The 21,752-nt window shown below is 38.4% G+C and overlaps 1 protein-coding gene across 1 annotated transcript in view; it reads left to right on the top strand.

The window, feature by feature from the left end:
* Nucleotides 1-1,530: 1,530 nt before the first annotated feature.
* LOC145655849 (homeodomain-interacting protein kinase 2-like) overlaps nt 1,531-21,752 on the top strand; it is a 32,524-nt gene continuing 12,302 nt past the window's right edge. The window contains exons 1-9 of the mRNA XM_081709314.1: nt 1,531-1,643; nt 14,743-15,094; nt 15,660-16,027; nt 16,580-16,703; nt 17,021-17,125; nt 17,242-17,328; nt 17,630-17,811; nt 18,078-18,157; nt 20,744-20,917. Coding sequence (XP_081565440.1) covers nt 1,531-1,643; nt 14,743-15,094; nt 15,660-16,027; nt 16,580-16,703; nt 17,021-17,125; nt 17,242-17,328; nt 17,630-17,811; nt 18,078-18,157; nt 20,744-20,917 — 1,585 coding nt within the window. The remainder of the gene's footprint in view (nt 1,644-14,742; nt 15,095-15,659; nt 16,028-16,579; nt 16,704-17,020; nt 17,126-17,241; nt 17,329-17,629; nt 17,812-18,077; nt 18,158-20,743; nt 20,918-21,752) is intronic.

The raw sequence follows: 21,752 nt of genomic DNA, 5'->3' as shown, positions 1-21,752 counted from the left end.
CACAGTTTGTCAGACATCCGGCTCTGGACGGCGTGAGCAAAATCATAGACGATGTCCACGAATATCTACGAAACAGAATTCCAAGGGAGTCCTTTGGCTACATGGCCCCAGGATATGGCAGGGACCACCCTCTGCTGAGCAGGAATGCTTGGAAGGCTGATGCATGGGGTGCCAGCTTTGGGGTGGCAGGGAATAGTTCCACACTTGGATGGTATCCGCTTTACAATACGCTGCAGCAGAGTGTATTGTACAATACACCAGCTACTTATGCCTCCAGTGCACCTAAACCTGCTTTCTTGGTGATGGCACAGAATTACCAACCTCAGTACAGCTCCTGGTCTGGAAACACTGTCAGATTTCCTAATGAGGTCAGAGCTCACAGTTCCAATGCTGCTCCTGCCGTGGGCCAGAGCTGTAGGAGCCAGATGGAGCAAAGGAGCTCCAGGAAGAGGAGGAGAGAGACAAACTCCCCGAGCTCCTCTCACTGCTCCAAGACAGAGAGCGTCCCCAGGAAGATGAGAAGATGAGAGCATGAATGAGAATGAAAAGTCACGTCGATCAAGCAATAATAATAAAAACTTACGCTTGAAGTTTTGTAGAAGTAATAAAGATAAAATAAAATGCAATTATTTCATGTTTAACATAGCCTGTGTTCAATTGTTTTTTTGAGGGTCCAGCTCATATTTTATGATACAAATATAACATCTTTAAGAAATTTCTGTAATCACAAACAATACAGTCCAAAGTCTTAGATGATTACCAAGAACTTCATGTTTATTCCATGATTTATGCAAAGCTAATATAAATTCAAATTCAAAATTCAAATTCAAAATGTATTTATTCAGTGCCTTTTACAACAGATGTTGTGAAAAAGCAGCTTTACAAATGTCCAAGCCAAGAGCGACAGTGGCAAGGCAAAGCTCCCTAGAGCATGAGGAAGAAACCTTGAGAAGAACCAAGACTCAAGGCGGGGGGAAGGGGGGGGCATCCTCCTCTGGCTGACAACGGTCACCACAATGATAACAGTTTAAAGAGAAAAATAAATTAAAAATGAAATAAGCAAATGTACACGTTTACTTAGCTGATACGTACTATTATGGAAAATATTATTTAATTCATTTTTGATTTTCTTGAGAATTCTTTATAATATACTTCAATATATCTGAATATCTTGAATACATAATATTTTTTCAATTTTTGAAACTGTTGATACAGCACATATTTAATTCAAACTATAGTCTATGTAGACTTCCAAAACACACTGTCAGCTGTTAGCATCTCTTAAAGAATAATACTTGATATTGACTCAGTGTGGTAATAATTCTGCTGAGAAGTTGCAACAATGTCATAGGAGCTCAGTGCAGCAGTATGAGGTCACTCTGTTTCACTGGCAAACTACAGCAGCACAAAATCCCTTCAGTTCTTCAGAGCACCCATCAGACGTTTTTGGACCTGACTGAGCATAGGATGCAGAATATAATGTCATTCAGATAAAGAGGGCCTATGAAACGTCCTAGTGCCTACCAACGGATGGCTATGATGTACCGTGACAACCTGCGCACCGTTGGCTACGTCTACGTCCCACTGACTTTGCTGGTGGAATGCCAGGAATTGGACATGGAAGGCATCTCTGAGTGGATAAAGTAGGCCAAGCCATGCATCTGGTGGAAAGCCATCAGATACTACTATGTGCAGGTTACAAGTGACATGCTAGGGTTGAGGTTGGGGTTGAGGTCGGGGTTAGAGAACTCCTGCCTGACTCAGCACACCTGCGGGTGTCGGCGACTACATGGAATCCCAGGAGAGGATGCACCTAAAGAATGTAGACTTCAGACAGTACACGACTGCCTGTGTGGTGTCTTCTAGAGAAAAGGCAACTTCTCAACATGTACTGTCACTCAGGAATTTTGTGTTCTTGGCCCAGTACCTGCAGGCCAAACCCTGCTATGGGAAAGACGCTTCGTTATAAGACACGCGGGTTTAAACTGAACGGAGAATGCCCTCAGCCCTGTATTGATTCAAGCAGAATATTTTTTTCCTCATTGACATTGACATCCCATTCACTTTAACAGCAATAATCAAAACATAGCTTTGTGTTCTGAACCTTGTTAGAAGTAATAATCTTTTTGTTATGTGGTCCCAATTACAGCTGTAAACTCGCCATATTAACACCCCATACAAAGAAGCTGTGATTAAAAAGTATTAACCAAAAGCGACGTTTAATTTTATCCAGTGCTTTTTCAAGATGTGGATGATAGGACGTACTGCATTGTGAACATAAGCTGTATATATACAATCTATAGTTATGCACATGCTGCCACCATGTGGTGGTTCTTTAAAATATTAATAAAATTTAAGTAATTATGCATGATTCATGGGACACATTTTACGTAAGAAAATATATGAACAAAAAAACCCATCAAGCATATTTTGAAAAGTGAAATTTCAAGGGTCCTCTATATTTTAGTCAGGCACCAAAAGTCAGTGCTTATTGAAAGACCAAAATCATAGAGAAATGTATCATTCTACTGCATTCAAAACCGGCAGGGTGGTACCAATCCTGAAGAAGGCCACACTTGACAGCTCCAGCGTTACCAACTACAGACCGGTATCACTTCTCTCTTTCCTCTCAAGAGCCCTTGAACGAGCAGTTTAAAATCAATTGTCTCTTTTTCTCACACAGAACCAGCTGCATGATCCCAGTCAGTCTGGCTACAAACCGGCACATTCTATACAAATGGCCCTCATAGCAGTGACTGAGAAACTTCATGCTGCTAAAGCTGTCAAACTGTCATCTGTTTTGATTCTTCTAGACCTTTCAGCAGCCTTTGACACAGTGAACCACAACATTCTTCTCTCTGTTCTCTCCAGGCTTGGTGTGACTGGCTCTGCTTGGAGATGGTTTCAGTCCTACCTGGAGGGATGGTCCTATCAGGTGACATGGAAAGGATCCACATCCAAACCGTGTAGACTCTCCACTGGTGTTCCACAAGGCTAAGTATCAGGCCCCCTTCTCTTCTCTTTGTATACTCGTTCTCTTGGTGATGTAATATCTTCTCATAGTTTGTCCTACCACTGCTATGCTGAGGACATTCGATTATTGCTTTCTTTTCCACTCTCTGACATGCAGGTCTCCAGACGTATCTCAGCATGCTTGACTGACATCGCATCATGGATGACAGTCCAACCCTTGAAGCTCAACCCCAGTAAAACCGAGCTTCTGTTCATCTCAGGTAATCCCAACCCTTACCATGACCTCACAGTTTCCTTCGAGAACTCCCTGGTATCACCATCTGAAGCTGCCCGTAGCCTGGGCGTAACTTTGGACAATAGGTTGTCGTTCTCAACTCATGTTTCTAATCTAACACGGTCTTGCAGATTCCTCCTTTGTAGCATACAGAGGATTCGACCCTTTCTCTCACAGGAAGCTACCCAGGTGCTTGTGCAGTCTCTTGTGATCTCAAAGCTATACTACTGCAACTCGCTACTTGCTGGTCTTCCTCTAAGAGCCATCAAACCTCTACAACTTGTCCAGAATGCAGCAACCCGACTGGTCTTCAATCTTCCGAAGTTCACACGTTACTCCACAGCTGCGCTCCCTGTAGCTGCATGCATCAGATTTATCATTGTTTTTTTGAGGGTCCAGCTCATATTTTATGATACAAATATAACATCTTTAAGAAATTTCTGTAATCACATACAATACAGTCCAAAGTCTTAGATGATTACCAAGAACTTCATGTTTATTCCATGATTTATGCAAAGCTAATATAAATTCAAATTCAAAATTCAAATTCAAAATGTATTTATTCAGTGCTTTTTACAACAGATGTTGTCAAAAAGCAGCTTTACAAATGTCCAAGCCAAGAGCGACAGTGGCAAGGAAAGCTCCCTAGAGCATGAGGAAGAAACCTTGAGAAGAACCAAGACTCAAGGCGGGGGGGGAGGTGGGAGGCATCCTCCTCTGGCTGACAACGGTCACCACAATGATAACAGTTTAAAGAGAAAAATAAATTAAAAATGAAATAAGCAAATGTACAAGTTTACTTAGCTGATACGTACTATTCTGGAAAATATTATTTAATTCATTTTTGATTTTCTTGAGAATTCTTTACAATATACTGCAATATATCTGAATATCTTGAATACATAATATTTTTTCAATTTTTAAAACTGTTGATACAACACATATTTAATTCAAACTATAGTCTATGTAGAGTTCCAACACACACTGTCACCTGTTAGCATCTCTTAAAGAATAATACTTGATATTACCTCAGTGTGGTAATAATTCATTGGCTCCCTCTAGTTGCACGCATCAGATTTAAAACCTTGATGTTTGCCTACAAAGCCAAAAATGAACCATCCCCTTCATACATTAGGTCAATGGTCAAACCCCGATCCGTACCTGCAGTACTTCGAACCTCAAGTCTGGCTCGGCTTGAAATACCTTGCTTCAGATCTCATGGACGACAAGCATCGAGACTATTTTCTGTCCTGGCTCCAAGATGGTGGAATGAACTCCCACTTAAAGACATTGAAACAGCGTTTCCAAGCATTGTATTAGCCCTAAACACTGTTTCAGGGCAAGAGATTGTGTTTTAGACTAAAATGTAATGCATTATAAATGGTATCTTTACATCGCTACTCTGTTCTTTACCTTTTAAACACATTGAAACAGCATTGTAATCGCCCTAAACACTGTTTCAGGGCAAGAGATTGTGTTTTAGACTAAAATGTAATGCATTATAAATGGTATCTTTACATTGCTACTCTGTTCTTTACCTTTTAAACATATTGAAACAGCATTGTAATCGCCCTAAACACTGTTTCAGGGCAAGAGATTGTGTTTTAGACTAAAATGTAATGCATTATAATTGGAATCTTTACATTGCTACTCTGTTCTTTACCTTTTAAACACATTGAAACAGCATTGTAATCGCCCTAAACACTGTTTCAGGGCAAGAGATTGTGTTTTAGACTAAAATGTAATGCATTATAATTGGAATCTTTACATTGCTACTCTGTTCTTTACCTTTTAAACACATTGAAACAGCATTGTAATCACCCCAAACACTGTTTCAGGGCAAGAGATTGTGTTTTAGACTAAAATGTAATGCATTCTAAATGGTATCTTTACATTGCTACTCTGTTCTTTACCTTTTAAACACATTGAAACAGCATTGTATTCGCCCTAAACACTGTTTCAGGGCAAGAGATTGTGTTTTAGACTAAAATGTAATGCATTTTAAATGGTATCTTTACATCGCTACTCTGTTCTTTACCTTTTAAACACATTGAAACAGCATTGTAATCGCCCTAAACACTGTTTCAGGGCAAGAGATTGTGTTTTAGACTAAAATGTAATGCATTATAAATGGTATCTTTACATTGCTACTATGTTCTTTACCTTTTAAACATATTGAAACAGCATTGTAATCGCCCTAAACACTGTTTCAGGGCAAGAGATTGTGTTTTAGACTAAAATGTAATGCATTATAAATGGTATCTTTACATTGCTACTCTGTTCTTTACCTTTTAAACATATTGAAACAGCATTGTAATCGCCGTAAACACTGTTTCAGGGCAAGAGATTGTGTTTTAGACTAAAATGTAATACATTATAATTGGAATCTTTATATTGCAACTCTGTTCTTTGACTTTTAAACACATTGAAACAGCATTGTAATCACCCTAAACACTGTTTCAGGGCAAGAGATTGTGTTTTAGACTAAAATGTAATGCATTATAAATGGAATCTTTACATTGCTACTCTGTTCTTTACCTTTTAAAGACATTGAAACAGCGTTTCCAAGCATTGTATTCGCCCTAAACACTGTTTCAGGGCAAGAGATTGTGTTTTAGACTAAAATGTAATGCATTTTAAATGGTATCTTTACATCGCTACTCTGTTCTTTACCTTTTAAACACATTGAAACAGCATTCTAATCGCCCTAAGCACTGTTTCAGGGAAAGAGATTGTGTTTTAGACTAAAATGTAATGCATTATAAATGGTATCTTTACATTGCTACTCTGTTCTTTACCTTTTAAACATATTGAAACAGCATTGTAATCGCCCTAAACACTGTTTCAGGGCAAGAGATTGTGTTTTAGACTAAAATGTAATGCATTATAAATGGTATCTTTACATTGCTACTCTGTTCTTTACCTTTTAAACATATTGAAACAGCATTGTAATCACCGTAAACACTGTTTCAGGGCAAGAGATTGTGTTTTAGACTAAAATGTAATGCATTATAATTGGAATCTTTATATTGCGACTCTGTTCTTTGACTTTTAAACACATTGAAACAGCATTGTAATCGCCCTAAACACTGTTTCAGGGCAAGAGATTGTGTTTTAGACTAAAATGTAATGCATTATAATTGGAATCTTTACATTGCTACTCTGTTCTTTACCTTTTAAACAAATTGAAACAGCATTGTAATCGCCCTAAACACTGTTTCAGGGCAAGAGATTGTGTTTTAGACTAAAATGTAATGCATTATAATTGGAATCTTTACATTGCTACTCTGTTCTTTACCTTTTAAACAAATTGAAACAGCATTGTAATCGCCCTAAACACTGTTTCAGGGCAAGAGATTGTGTTTTAGACTAAAATGTAATGCATTATAAATTGTATGTTCACATTGCTACTCTGTTCTTTACCTTTTAAACACATTGAAACAGCATTGTAATCATCCCAAACACTGTTTCAGGGCAAGAGATTGTGTTTTAGACTAAAACGTAATGCATTCTAAATAGTATCTTTACATTGCAACTCTTTTCTTTGACTTTTAAACACATTGAAACAGCGTTTCAAAGCATTGTATTCGCCCTAAACATTGTTTCAGGGCAAGAGATTGTGTTTTAGACTAAAATGTAATGCATTATAAATGGAATCTTTACATTGCTACTCTGTTCTTTACCTTTTAAACATATTGAAACAGCATTGTATTCGCCCTAAACACTGTTTCATGGCAAGAGATTGTGTTTTAGACTAAAATGTAATGCATTATAAATGGAATCTTTACATTGCTACTCTGTTCTTTACCTTTTAAAGATAATGAAACAGCGTTGTAATCGCCCTAAACACTGTTTCAGGGCAAGAGATTGTGTTTTAGACTAAAATGTAATGCATTATAAATGGAATCTTTACATTGCAACTCTGTTCTTTGACTTTTAAACACATTGAAACAGCATTGTAATCGCCCTAAACACTGTTTCAGGGCAAGAGATTGTGTTTTAGACTAAAATGTAATGCATTATAATTGGAATCTTTACATTGCTACTCTGTTCTTTACCTTTTAAACACATTGAAACAGCATTGTATTCGCCCTAAACACTGTTTCAGGGCAAGAGATTGTGTTTTAGACTAAAATGTAATGCATTTTAAATGGTATCTTTACATCGCTACTCTGTTCTTTACCTTTTAAACACATTGAAACAGCATTGTAATCGCCCTAAACACTGTTTCAGGGCAAGAGATTGTGTTTTAGACTAAAATGTAATGCATTATAAATGGTATCTTTACATTGCTACTATGTTCTTTACCTTTTAAACATATTGAAACAGCATTGTAATCGCCCTAAACACTGTTTCAGGGCAAGAGATTGTGTTTTAGACTAAAATGTAATGCATTATAAATGGTATCTTTACATTGCTACTCTGTTCTTTACCTTTTAAACATATTGAAACAGCATTGTAATCACCGTAAACACTGTTTCAGGGCAAGAGATTGTGTTTTAGACTAAAATGTAATGCATTATAATTGGAATCTTTATATTGCGACTCTGTTCTTTGACTTTTAAACACATTGAAACAGCATTGTAATCGCCCTAAACACTGTTTCAGGGCAAGAGATTGTGTTTTAGACTAAAATGTAATGCATTATAATTGGAATCTTTACATTGCTACTCTGTTCTTTACCTTTTAAACAAATTGAAACAGCATTGTAATCGCCCTAAACACTGTTTCAGGGCAAGAGATTGTGTTTTAGACTAAAATGTAATGCATTATAATTGGAATCTTTACATTGCTACTCTGTTCTTTACCTTTTAAACAAATTGAAACAGCATTGTAATCGCCCTAAACACTGTTTCAGGGCAAGAGATTGTGTTTTAGACTAAAATGTAATGCATTATAATTGGAATCTTTACATTGCTACTCTGTTCTTTACCTTTTAAACACATTGAAACAGCATTGTTATCGCCCTAAACACTGTTTCAGGGCAAGAGATTGTGTTTTAGACTAAAATGTAATGCATTATAAATGGAATCTTTACATTGCTACTCTGTTCTTTACCTTTTAAAGACATTGAAACAGCGTTTCCAAGCATTGTATTCGCCCTAAACACTGTTTCAGGGCAAGAGATTATGTTTTAGACTAAAATGTAATGCATTTTAAATGGTATCTTTACATCGCTACTCTGTTCTTTACCTTTTAAACACATTGAAACAGCATTGTAATCGCCCTAAACACTGTTTCAGGGCAAGAGATTGTGTTTTAGACTAAAATGTAATGCATTATAATTGGAATCTTTACATTGCAGCTCTGTTCTTTGACTTTTAAACACATTAAAACAGCATTGTAATCGCCCTACACACTGTTTCATGGCAAGAGATTGTGTTTTAGACTAAAATGTAATGCATTATAAATTGTATCTTCACATTGCTACTCTGTTCTTTACCTTTTAAACACATTGAAACAGCATTGTAATCACCCCAAACACTGTTTCAGGGCAAGAGATTGTGTTTTAGACTAAAACGTAATGCATTCTAAATGGTATCTTTACATTGCAACTCTTTTCTTTGACTTTTAAACACATTGAAACAGCGTTTCAAAGCATTGTATTCGCCCTAAACATTGTTTCAGGGCAAGAGATTGTGTTTTAGACTAAAATGTAATGCATTATAAATGGAATCTTTACATTGCTTCTCTGTTCTTTACCTTTTAAACATATTGAAACAGCATTGTAATCGCCCTAAACACTGTTTCAGGGCAAGAGATTGTGTTTTAGACTAAAATGTAATGCATTATAAATGGTATCTTTACATTGCTACTCTGTTCTTTACCTTTTAAACATATTGAAACAGCATTGTAATCACCGTAAACACTGTTTCAGGGCAAGAGATTGTGTTTTAGACTAAAATGTAATGCATTATAATTGGAATCTTTATATTGCGACTCTGTTCTTTGACTTTTAAACACATTGAAACAGCATTGTAATCGCCCTAAACACTGTTTCAGGGCAAGAGATTGTGTTTTAGACTAAAATGTAATGCATTATAATTGGAATCTTTACATTGCTACTCTGTTCTTTACCTTTTAAACAAATTGAAACAGCATTGTAATCGCCCTAAACACTGTTTCAGGGCAAGAGATTGTGTTTTAGACTAAAATGTAATGCATTATAATTGGAATCTTTACATTGCTACTCTGTTCTTTACCTTTTAAACAAATTGAAACAGCATTGTAATCGCCCTAAACACTGTTTCAGGGCAAGAGATTGTGTTTTAGACTAAAATGTAATGCATTATAATTGGAATCTTTACATTGCTACTCTGTTCTTTACCTTTTAAACACATTGAAACAGCATTGTAATCGCCCTAAACACTGTTTCAGGGCAAGAGATTGTGTTTTAGACTAAAATGTAATGCATTATAAATGGAATCTTTACATTGCTACTCTGTTCTTTACCTTTTAAAGACATTGAAACAGCGTTTCCAAGCATTGTATTCGCCCTAAACACTGTTTCAGGGCAAGAGATTATGTTTTAGACTAAAATGTAATGCATTTTAAATGGTATCTTTACATCGCTACTCTGTTCTTTACCTTTTAAACACATTGAAACAGCATTGTAATCACCCCAAACACTGTTTCAGGGCAAGAGATTGTGTTTTAGACTAAAATGTAATGCATTCTAAATGGTATCTTTACATTGCAACTCTTTTCTTTGACTTTTAAACACATTGAAACAGCGTTTCAAAGCATTGTATTCGCCCTAAACATTGTTTCAGGGCAAGAGATTGTGTTTTAGACTAAAATGTAATGCATTATAAATGGAATCTTTACATTGCTACTCTGTTCTTTACCTTTTAAACATATTGAAACAGCATTGTATTCGCCCTAAACACTGTTTCAGGGCAAGGGATTGTGTTTTAGACTAAAATGTAATGCATTATAAATGGTATCTTCACATTGCTACTCTGTTCTTTACCTTTTAAACACATTGAAACAGCATTGTAATCATCCCAAACACTGTTTCAGGGCAAGAGATTGTGTTTTAGACTAAAACGTAATGCATTCTAAATAGTATCTTTACATTGCAACTCTTTTCTTTGACTTTTAAACACATTGAAACAGCGTTTCAAAGCATTGTATTCGCCCTAAACATTGTTTCAGGGCAAGAGATTGTGTTTTAGACTAAAATGTAATGCATTATAAATGGAATCTTTACATTGCTACTCTGTTCTTTACCTTTTAAACATATTGAAACAGCATTGTATTCACCCTAAACACTGTTTCATGGCAAGAGATTGTGTTTTAGACTAAAATGTAATGCATTATAAATGGAATCTTTACATTGCTACTCTGTTCTTTACCTTTTAAAGATAATGAAACAGCGTTGTAATCACCCTAAACACTGTTTCAGGGCAAGAGATTGTGTTTTAGACTAAAATGTAATGCATTATAAATGGTATCTTTACATTGCTACTCTGTTCTTTACCTTTTAAACATATTGAAACAGCATTGTAATCGCCGTAAACATTGTTTCAGGGCAAGAGATTGTGTTTTAGACTAAAATGTAATGCATTATAATTGGAATCTTTACATTGCAACTCTGTTCTTTGACTTTTAAACACATTGAAACAGCATTGTAATCGCCCTAAACACTCTTTCAGGGCAAGAGATTGTGTTTTAGACTAAAATGTAATGCATTATAATTGGAATCTTTACATTGCTACTATGTTCTTTACCTTTTAAACATATTGAAACAGCATTGTAATCGCCCTAAACACTGTTTCAGGGCAAGAGATTGTGTTTTAGACTAAAATGTAATGCATTATAATTGGAATCTTTACATTGCTACTCTGTTCTTTACCTTTTAAACAAATTGAAACAGCATTGTAATCGCCCTAAACACTGTTTCAGGGCAAGAGATTGTGTTTTAGACTAAAATGTAATGCATTATAATTGGAATCTTTACATTGCTACTCTGTTCTTTACCTTTTAAACAAATTGAAACAGCATTGTAATCGCCCTAAACACTGTTTCAGGGCAAGAGATTGTGTTTTAGACTAAAATGTAATGCATTATAATTGGAATCTTTACATTGCTACTCTGTTCTTTACCTTTTAAACACATTGAAACAGCATTGTTATCGCCCTAAACACTGTTTCAGGGCAAGAGATTGTGTTTTAGACTAAAATGTAATGCATTATAAATGGAATCTTTACATTGCTACTCTGTTCTTTACCTTTTAAAGACATTGAAACAGCGTTTCCAAGCATTGTATTCGCCCTAAACACTGTTTCAGGGCAAGAGATTATGTTTTAGACTAAAATGTAATGCATTTTAAATGGTATCTTTACATCGCTACTCTGTTCTTTACCTTTTAAACACATTGAAACAGCATTGTAATCGCCCTAAACACTGTTTCAGGGCAAGAGATTGTGTTTTAGACTAAAATGTAATGCATTATAATTGGAATCTTTACATTGCAACTCTGTTCTTTGACTTTTAAACACATTAAAACAGCATTGTAATCGCCCTACACACTGTTTCATGGCAAGAGATTGTGTTTTAGACTAAAATGTAATGCATTATAAATTGTATCTTCACATTGCTACTCTGTTCTTTACCTTTTAAACACATTGAAACAGCATTGTAATCACCCCAAACACTGTTTCAGGGCAAGAGATTGTGTTTTAGACTAAAATGTAATGCATTCTAAATGGTATCTTTACATTGCAACTCTTTTCTTTGACTTTTAAACACATTGAAACAGCGTTTCAAAGCATTGTATTCGCCCTAAACATTGTTTCAGGGCAAGAGATTGTGTTTTAGACTAAAATGTAATGCATTATAAATGGAATCTTTACATTGCTACTCTGTTCTTTACCTTTTAAACATATTGAAACAGCATTGTATTCGCCCTAAACACTGTTTCAGGGCAAGGGATTGTGTTTTAGACTAAAATGTAATGCATTATAAATGGTATCTTCACATTGCTACTCTGTTCTTTACCTTTTAAACACATTGCAACAGCATTGTATTCGCCCTAAACACTGTTTCATGGCAAGAGATTGTGTTTTAGACTAAAATGTAATGCATTATAAATGGAATCTTTACATTGCTACTCTGTTCTTTACCTTTTAAAGATAATGAAACAGCGTTGTAATCACCCTAAACACTGTTTCAGGGCAAGAGATTGTGTTTTAGACTAAAATGTAATGCATTATAAATGGTATCTTTACATTGCTACTCTGTTCTTTACCTTTTAAACATATTGAAACAGCATTGTAATCGCCCTAAACACTGTTGCAGGGCAAGAGATTGTGTTTTAGACTAAAATGTAATGCATTATAAATGGTATCTTTACATTGCTACTCTGTTCTTTACCTTTTAAACATATTGAAACAGCATTGTAATCGCCGTAAACACTGTTTCAGGGCAAGAGATTGTGTTTTAGACTAAAATGTAATGCATTATAATTGGAATCTTTATATTGCTACTCTGTTCTTTGACTTTTAAACACATTGAAAAAGCATTGTAATCGCCCTAAACACTGTTTCAGGGCAAGAGATTGTGTTTTAGACTAAAATGTAATGCATTCTAAATGGTATCTTTACATTGCTACTCTGTTCTTTACCTTTTAAATATATTGAAATAGCATTGTAATCGCCGTAAACACTGTTTCAGGGCAAGAGATTGTGTTTTAGACTAAAATGTAATGCATTTTAAATGGTATCTTTACATTGCTACTCTGTTCTTTACCTTTTAAAGACATTGAAACAGCGTTTCCAAGCATTGTATTCGCCCTAAACACTGTTGCAGGGCAAGAGATTGTGTTTTAGACTAAAATGTAATGCATTATAAATGGTATCTTTACATTGCTACTCTGTTCTTTACCTTTTAAACATATTGAAACAGCATTGTAATCGCCGTAAACACTGTTTCAGGGCAAGAGATTGTGTTTTAGACTAAAATGTAATGCATTATAATTGGTATCTTTACATTGCTACTCTGTTCTTTACCTTTTAAACATATTGAAACAGCATTGTAATCGCCGTAAACACTGTTTCAGGGCAAGAGATTGTGTTTTAGACTAAAATGTAATGCATTATAATTGGAATCTTTATATTGCAACTCTGTTCTTTGACTTTTAAACACATTGAAAAAGCATTGTAATCGCCCTAAACACTGTTTCAGGGCAAGAGATTGTGTTTTAGACTAAAATGTAATGCATTCTAAATGGTATCTTTACATTGCTACTCTGTTCTTTACCTTTTAAACATATTGAAACAGCATTGTAATCGCCGTAAACACTGTTTCAGGGCAAGAGATTGTGTTTTAGACTAAAATGTAATGCATTCTAAATGGTATCTTTACATTGCTACTCTGTTCTTTACCTTTTAAAGACATTGAAACAGCGTTTCCAAGCATTGTATTCGCCCTAAACACTGTTTCAGGGCAAGAGATTGTGTTTTAGACTAAAATATAATGCATTATAAATGGAATCTTTACATTGCTACTCTGTTCTATACCTTTTAAATATATTGAAACAGCATTGTAATCGCCCAACAACACTGTTTCAGGGTAAGAGATTTTGTTTTAGACTAAAATGTAATGCATTATAAATGGTATCTTTACATTGCTACTCTGTTCTTTACCTTTTAAATACATTGAAACATTTTTCATCAGCTTACACTAATGGTCTTTGTAATGATGAGCATTAATGTTTAGAGGGGGTATCTCCCTCAATTATAGAGTGGATGAACTCTTGTTATGCAATTGATTAATTGACAGAGGTGCTGCAAGTTCAGGAGCCTCTCAGTTGGAAAGGTGTAGGAAATACTGCAGTCAGCAAGGTTTCAGCAAGCACTTAGAGTGCCAGAGAGTCTAAGAATAGAAGCTGTTTTTTTCTTGGCCTTCTGTTTTTCAGTGTGGCAGCATCGCTGAAAGGTCAAGATGTTGTTTTAGCACACAGAACCACCTTTGAGTAACAGAAGACAAAGAACTTGTCTTTTCTGAGAAGCGTGTAAAGAGAAAGCAATCACTTGCTAAAGCCTGCCCAAAAAACAATGGCATCGATCAGGGCTCTGCTCTGCTTCAGACAGAAATATTCAAAATTAAAACTAAAACAGCAGTAGATGTTTTAAAAAAAATCAAAGCTCTGTGATTTAGCTAATTTAGCTAATTGATGGTTATTATGGCACATCACATTCAGCCTCAAAGAACAAACAATCTCTCTCGTTCATTTGGTTAGTAGTCCTGTTTTCATCTTTCCATAATGGTATATTCTCTTGCCCTTCAGATTCCTTCAGTGGGATCTCCCACTCCAAGAAGGTTAAATTTGAGAATCCTGCGCGGGGCGGGAGCCCTGGCCCTCGGATTCGGGCAGGGACACCCTGGCCCTCGGATCCGGGGTTCACTTCAATCGATGGCTTACCTGCCATGGTCTTTTCCCCCTCTGGAGCCTCGGACGAGGCTTCGTCGTCGTCTTCCTCCTCTTCCAGCTGGCAGGGCGGAGACGAGGCATTGACCTCGCGGCGTGCTGACGGCTATCAGAAGCGGGGCAGCCTCAAGAGGAAGAGAGAGGAGGCACACAGCAGCAACAGTGTACAGATCCTGGAGGAGCTCTCCTCCCCTGGGTTGTCCAAGCGTGTGGCCAGGGGCAGCGATTGCGAGTACCAACTGGTGCAGAACGAGATCCTCCGCTCCGTCTCCAACAGCTACGAGGTTTTGGAGTCCCTGGGCCGTGGAACCTTTGGCCAGGTCGCCAAGTGCTGGAAGCGGGGCACCAGTGAAGTAGTCGCAATCAAGATCCTGAAAAGTCATCCGTCCTATGCTCGACAGGGCCAGAACGAGGTGGGAAAGTTGTGCCTGCTTTAAATGAGCTATTGATATGGCCTAGAATCAGCTGTAGCCCTGATTCTGTTATTGTTTGTTTCAGTTTTACAACATATGTTCTGTTGGTGTCAGATGTGCTAACGCACACCGTGGAATTTGTATACAGCCAGGGTAGCACAGAAATACTTGTTTGGCACACTAGTTCTAATTTTCACTAGTTCAGTAGGAACTAGTTCGGATAACACACGGACAGCTTGAAGCTTACTCTAAAAAGAAGATTTAGCTTCAGTTGTGTAAGCCATGCCTGTTTGGATGTGCATTAAAAATGTTATTGTTATGAAAGAGCATTAATCTGCATTGTTTGAGTACCAAAAGCAAGTTCATGGGTTCATTTCCAAGGGACCACTTCCATAATTGCATCTCCCAAATCCTGTAGAAGTAAATGGTTGAAGGGAAGTACACAAAGTGCTTGATGCTATTGAAAATAAGTAGGCTATTTGTCAGCAGTATCAAACTTTGAAGCTGTGACCACGTAGCTTCGGCTTAACGCGTATTCCGTCTTCCCTCCTTTGCTCCTCCTCAGGTGAGCATCCTGAGCCGGCTGAGCAGGGAGAACGCCGACGAGTTCAACTTCGTGCGCGCGTACGAGTGCTTCCAGCACAAGAAGCACATATGCCTGGTGTTCGAGATGCTGGGGCAGAGCCTCTACGACTTCCTCAAGCGCAGCAAGTTCAGCCCACTGCTGCTGAAATGCATCCGGCCCGTGCTGCAGCAGGTCGCCAAAGCGCTCATGAAACTGAAGAGCCTGGGCTTGATCCACACCGACCTCAAGCCCGACAACATCATGCTGGTGGACCCCGTCAGGCAGCCGTACCGCGTCAAGGTCATCGACTTCGGCTCAGCTAGCCACTTCTCCAAGGCCCCCAGCTACCTGCAGTCCAGATACTACCGGTGAGGGACACGTGCTGAGGCGTATTAGAAATAAGTATGCACTCGTTGCACTCTAGTGTGCTTGAGAGTAGAGCTGCATGTTGTGGACAGTTGTAATAACCCTGCTACACATTAAAAGCCTATGATGAGCATTACAGTTAACTGGAGCACGATTGATTTATAAGTGGTTTATTTTTATTGGGTCATGTGAGTGCTGTTATTTAGCAAAACACCTAATGAACCGTCTTCGGTGTCTGAGATTAGTTAGGATGCGCTGAACTGCAGGCTTTGGTAATATCAGTATTTAGCAAGTCTGTACAAAACCGCTATTACATTGTAGCTACACTGTTAATTAACAGTGTAATATACTGAGTAACGGGTGTTTAACTGCATTGGTACTCTGTATTTACTTAATGCAAAACAGAACATTATTGTAGTGTTGGTGCATTGTAGTGTTGGTTCCATGTTACACTAGAATAGTGGGTGTGTAATGTCTAGGAACACAAACACCCCCCCACGGAATTATCAGCCGAGGCTGATTTCATGATGGCGATCTCTGTGTTTTTGGTCCAGATCGCCTGAGATCATCCTGGGTCTCCCATTCTGTGAGGCCATCGATATGTGGTCCCTGGGCTGTGTCATTGCTGAGCTGTTCCTGGGCTGGCCCCTGTATCCCGGAGCCTCCGAATATGATCAGGTAAGCACATGGTCCTTTGAGCTGTGCCTTAACGCCCGTACAGCATCAGTGGTGCAGACCTGTAGTGGTTTTGTGGCTGTAGTGATATGTGTGTGTGTGTGTGTGTGTGTGTGTGTGTGTGTGTGTGTGTGTGTGTGTGTGTGTGTGTGTGTTTGTGTGTGTGTAGTTTGACCTTTTAGCTGCTTTGTCGGCCCGCTCATTTTTAGGATTAATATAAATGAGTTTCTATGGCCTGTTTTTTTAGACATGCACTTTGAAAATGAAAGGATTAACTCAAAATAAAGTCATAATCCTTTTGCCGTATGGTGTCTCTGCAGATCCGTTACATCTCCGAGACGCAGGGCCTACCAGCAGAGTGCATGTTGAGCGCAGCGACCAAGACGCACTACTATTTCTACTGCTACCCCCTGTGGAGACTCAAGGTTTGCCTGTCTTCAAATGCCAAATGCCATGTGTTTTTTATAAGGGACGTAACTTAATGACTTCATGTAACTTAATGGTGGAGCTGAATGGTTTGTTTTTTCTTTCCTTTCTCCAGACACCTTCGGAGCATGAGGCGGAGCGTGGCATCAAGTCCAAAGAGACTCGGAAGTACATTTTAAACTGCCTTGACGACATGATGCAGGTTATTTGGGCTTTTGTGCGCGTAACTATACGCATTTCTTTTAGTGTTGCGATGTGAAATTGAAGAACGTGACAAAGGGCTCCCGCAGCTCACATTATAGAGCAGGTAGAACAAGGTGCCAGCTGAAAGGTCGAGCGTTTCTGCTGTCATAATGAGTAGCGCATGTAAGTCGCTCTGGAGAACGGCATCTGCGAAGGGCAGAGCAGTGCGTAGAAATTTGCTGCAGAACTTCGTTCGTATTGGGTGCATTGCCGCCCTCTGCTGGTGAATAATATGACTCACCCATGGGTCTCTCTCGCAGGTCAATATGACCAGTCTGAAAGGCACCGACGTCTTGGCGGAGAAGGCCGACCGGCGGGAGTTCATCGACCTACTAAAGAAGATGCTCACGCTAGACGCTCACAAAAGGATCACGCCAGTGAAGACCCTGAACCACCCGTTTCTGACCATGACCCACCTCCTCCACTTCCCTCAGAGTGCACAGTGAGTTGCTCCAGGCCTTCCAATCTACATGTCAGTGTTTCAAAAACATTTTAAGGAACACCGTGTTAATTTAGAAATCCAAATAGCATCAGAGTTTCTCTGCTAGTACTGTAACCCCCCCCCCCCACCTGTGTGTGTGTGTGTGTGTGTGTGTGTGTGTGTGTGTGTGTGTGTGTGTGTGTGTGTGTGTTTGTGTGTGTGTTTGTGTGTGTGTTTGTGTGTGTGTGTGTGTGTGTGTGTGTGTGTGTGTGTCTCTCTCGCTGCAGTGTGAAATCTTGCTTGCAGAACATGGAGATCTGCAAGCGGCAGTGCACAGGCTTCGACAGCAGCAAGACCCTGTTTGATGGTAAATCTGATGCCCACTTTGGTGCTTCTTTTAAATGTTACATTAGGGTTGGCTTTTTGTTTGTTTGTTATTCTTCAAGTAGATTTAAAACATCACCAAACTGGCCTCCGATTCCACCTATAAAAGAAGACAAAAATGGTTTCAAATGCAAGTGTTCTACCAAATCATGTTACTGCTCAAATGTGATCCACAAATGGTGAATCAGGTTGTTGCCTAGTATTCGAGTAGCCGATAAAGAGGCCCCTCTACCGTAGTTCAAAACGAAATTCCGTTGAATCCAAACTTCATTGTGTAATTGTTGATAATTGTAGCTGAGGTTTTTGTGTCTCTCATTCTATAAGACCAACACTATGCTTTCTTCTATGGTTCTTGTATGTGTATTTGTGGAAAATTCAATTCTACTTGTATTTTTGCAGTACACAGTACTTAAGCAGACCGAGAACTCTTCTTGGTTTTTCAAGGGTTGCGACTTGTGCAATATTCAGCACATTTAAATAAATGTTTCTTTCTTTTCCTAGACGTTTTCCAAACACTTGATTCTTTATGACATTATGAAAATTTCTTTCTTTCCTCGAGTACAAACTCGAGTCCATCATTCATTGGCTGATATGTTACTATCATACATGTATACATGCAGACTCAAGCAAGGAGTTTGTAATGGTGGTACAACTGTGTTCAGGTCATTTGATACTTTTTATTGATAAAGATGTTCTTTTCCAGACCCAGTAGGGTTTTGTTGTTTGTTTATTTTTTTTTTTTGTACCTCTATGAACATTATTGAATAATATTCCTTATAAGGGAATCTCTAATTAATAGAATCATGTGTTTACATTTGGAATAAATTACATTCTGATAATACCCTAGCACCTGAGTCATACACGTTTTCTTTAATGAAAGGGGTTCAAACCTCTCCTGTACACCAAAGCATCCCAAGCCAAGTCTTGGAGGATTTGTCTGTCAGTCATTAAAATATCAGTTCACAGAAAGATGGATGAAACATGTTTTACTTTGATGAACTTTTTACCTTGGAGTACTTTGTTTGGTGTGAGAAGCTGTAAATGTGTCCAGTCCTTAAAGCATTATTCTGATTTTTCTTGTCCCCTCCATCATTTTCATGCTCTCCTTGTAAGGGCTGTGAAGATGCTCAGCAGAAAATGAGCTGCTCAGCTGCAGAAGAGCACTTCAGCCTACATTTCAAGCCAATTCAAATTTGAACTCCTACACTGTCTTCTCACGTCCATTTCTTTTTGAATGTCAGTTAGGACATCAAGATGAATTAAGCACACTAAGCCCAATACTAAGAGACTGGTAGAGTGGATGAGCCACAGAGCAGGACACAGCACTATTTTTGCTTCAGCCAGTGCTAACTTGATGCAGTCTTGCTGCTTGGGGATTTTGCAGGCTTTGACTTCTTGGGTGTGTGATGAGGATTTTGCTTAAATTAAACCCCTCATAAACACGTATGACCAACCTGTGCCTATGCTCTACCAGGACCTCATCGCGTACTTCTCTTTCAGTAACTCGGAGCCTGTGTTTTTTTGTTTTGCTATTTCTGACATGATTGGGTAACATTTTCCTTTTAATCTATATGTGGAATCCACAAAAATTATACGCACTTAAGCGTGCTTCAGCATAAACAAGCAGACACTGCAGTTTGGATTATTTCTAGGGAAACAGGAAAATATAGTATCTTTAATTCGCTGCATAACAGTTTACATTAATTATTAATCATTCGTATGTGTTGACAGTTGCAATAAACAGATTAAGAAAACATGCCGTGAAAATGCTGCCGTGTCCGTATTATAACAGAAATAATGCAGCTTCACTGTGCAGATCATCCATAAAAGTTGCTCTATATGGATTTTATGAATAGTATGCGAATTTTGTTTAAAAAGACGATGAGGCCTAACGGGAAAGGCTAAAGTGTCAAGTCGGACTTGAATTCAACGACTCAGGTAACATTGGGCTCTCTAGCTAGGTTAGCTAACAGACAAGCTGTCTATTTGAGATGGTTAACTTAGCTAGTTCACACATTACTTATGCACATCTCTTGCGGCAACAGATTCTAATTTTCATGGCGATGGAGCACGTTAGTTAACTTGCAGATTAACTGCCAACTATTTACTGTAGCTGCGATTAACGTTATTATCTAGCATTGGCTCGCTAACCGTCGGATTGCTCTAAAAGAGCTGTGACAGCTGCATGTCAGTCCTCGGTCGCTGAACTGTCTTCATGTCTAAGCACGGATACCTGTCGATAATGGGATCATTTGGGGGAGAATGAAGTGTGAACTAGCTAGGATAATTAGCTACTATGGCTAGGTACCTGTCCGCCAACGATGTGGCAAATTTAAAATACTGCAGTTCTTTCGTATAAAGGGAAGCTTAAAATTGTGTGACATGTGACCTTTTATCTTGGCTGCTGGCTAGCTATTGTAATTAAGTTGAATTTCAGCTTGGACACCTTTATAGTAATTGATGGTTATTATGACACATCATATTCAGCCTTAAAGAACAATCTCTCTCATTCGTTTGGTTAGTGGTCAGTTTTCATCTTTCGCTAAAGGTATATTCTCTTCCCCTTCAGTTTCTTCCAGTGGGATCTCCCTCTCCAAGAAGGTCAAATTTGAGAATCCCGCGTCTGGCGGGAGCCCTGGCCCTCGGGTTCGGGCGGGGTCGCCCTGGCCCTCGGATTCAGGGTTCAACTTGTTCTATGGTTCACCTGGCCTGGTCTTTTCCACCTCTGTAGGCTGTGACTTGGGTAATATTCAACACATTTTTAAAAATGTTTGACAGTTGCAATCAACAGATTAAGAACACATTTTGCAGGTTAATTACTATAGTGGTTGTGTTTTTTAAAATCTACTTCTATTTTAGCTTTAATTTTGAATAAAGCCCATAACTAGATCTGCATGGCTTGCGGCTATTGTAATCAAGCTGAAATTGAGCAGAGCTAAATTATTTAAATAAAGCGCTTTCAGGGTGATGTGGAGGCAAAACAACATGGAAGATTGTGATTTACATCCGCTTGATTTTCTTGAGCCTTCTTTCTGCAAGATTAAGGGTGGGAAAATCAACAGAGAGTAAGTGATGAATTTAACTAGCTGGCATTAGATAAATCACAGAATTGTGGCTGTGTTTTTTAAAATCTACTTCTGTTTTAGTTTTAATTTTGAATAAAGCCCATAACTAGATCTGCATGGCTTGGGGCTGTTGTAATCAAGTTGAATTTCAGCTTGGACACCAGTATAGTAATTGAAGGTTATTATGGCACATCCCATTCAGCCTCGAAAAACAAACAGTCTCATTTATTTGATTCGTGTTCGTTTTTTCATCTTTCCCGAAAGGTATGGCATCGCAGCTCCAGGCATCCTCTTCCGCTTCAGTTACCTCTAGTGGGCTCGTCTGCTTCAAGAGGGTCAAATTCTAGCGTCATGCGTCTGGCGGGAGCCCTGGCCCTCGGGTTCGGGCGGGGTCGCCCTGGCCCTCGGATTCAGGGTTCAACTTGTTCTATGGTTCACCTGGCCTGGTCTTTTCCACCTCTGTAGGCTGTGAGTGGGTAATATTCAACACATTTTTAAAAAATGTTTGACAGT

The sequence above is a fragment of the Electrophorus electricus genome, unplaced genomic scaffold (assembly GCF_041902795.1).
Source record: "Electrophorus electricus isolate QZ-2024a unplaced genomic scaffold, ASM4190279v1 Scaffold37, whole genome shotgun sequence".
NCBI lineage: Eukaryota > Metazoa > Chordata > Actinopteri > Gymnotiformes > Gymnotidae > Electrophorus > Electrophorus electricus.
Note: the sequence above shows the minus strand (reverse complement) of the source record. Positions and strands in the feature narration are given on the sequence as shown.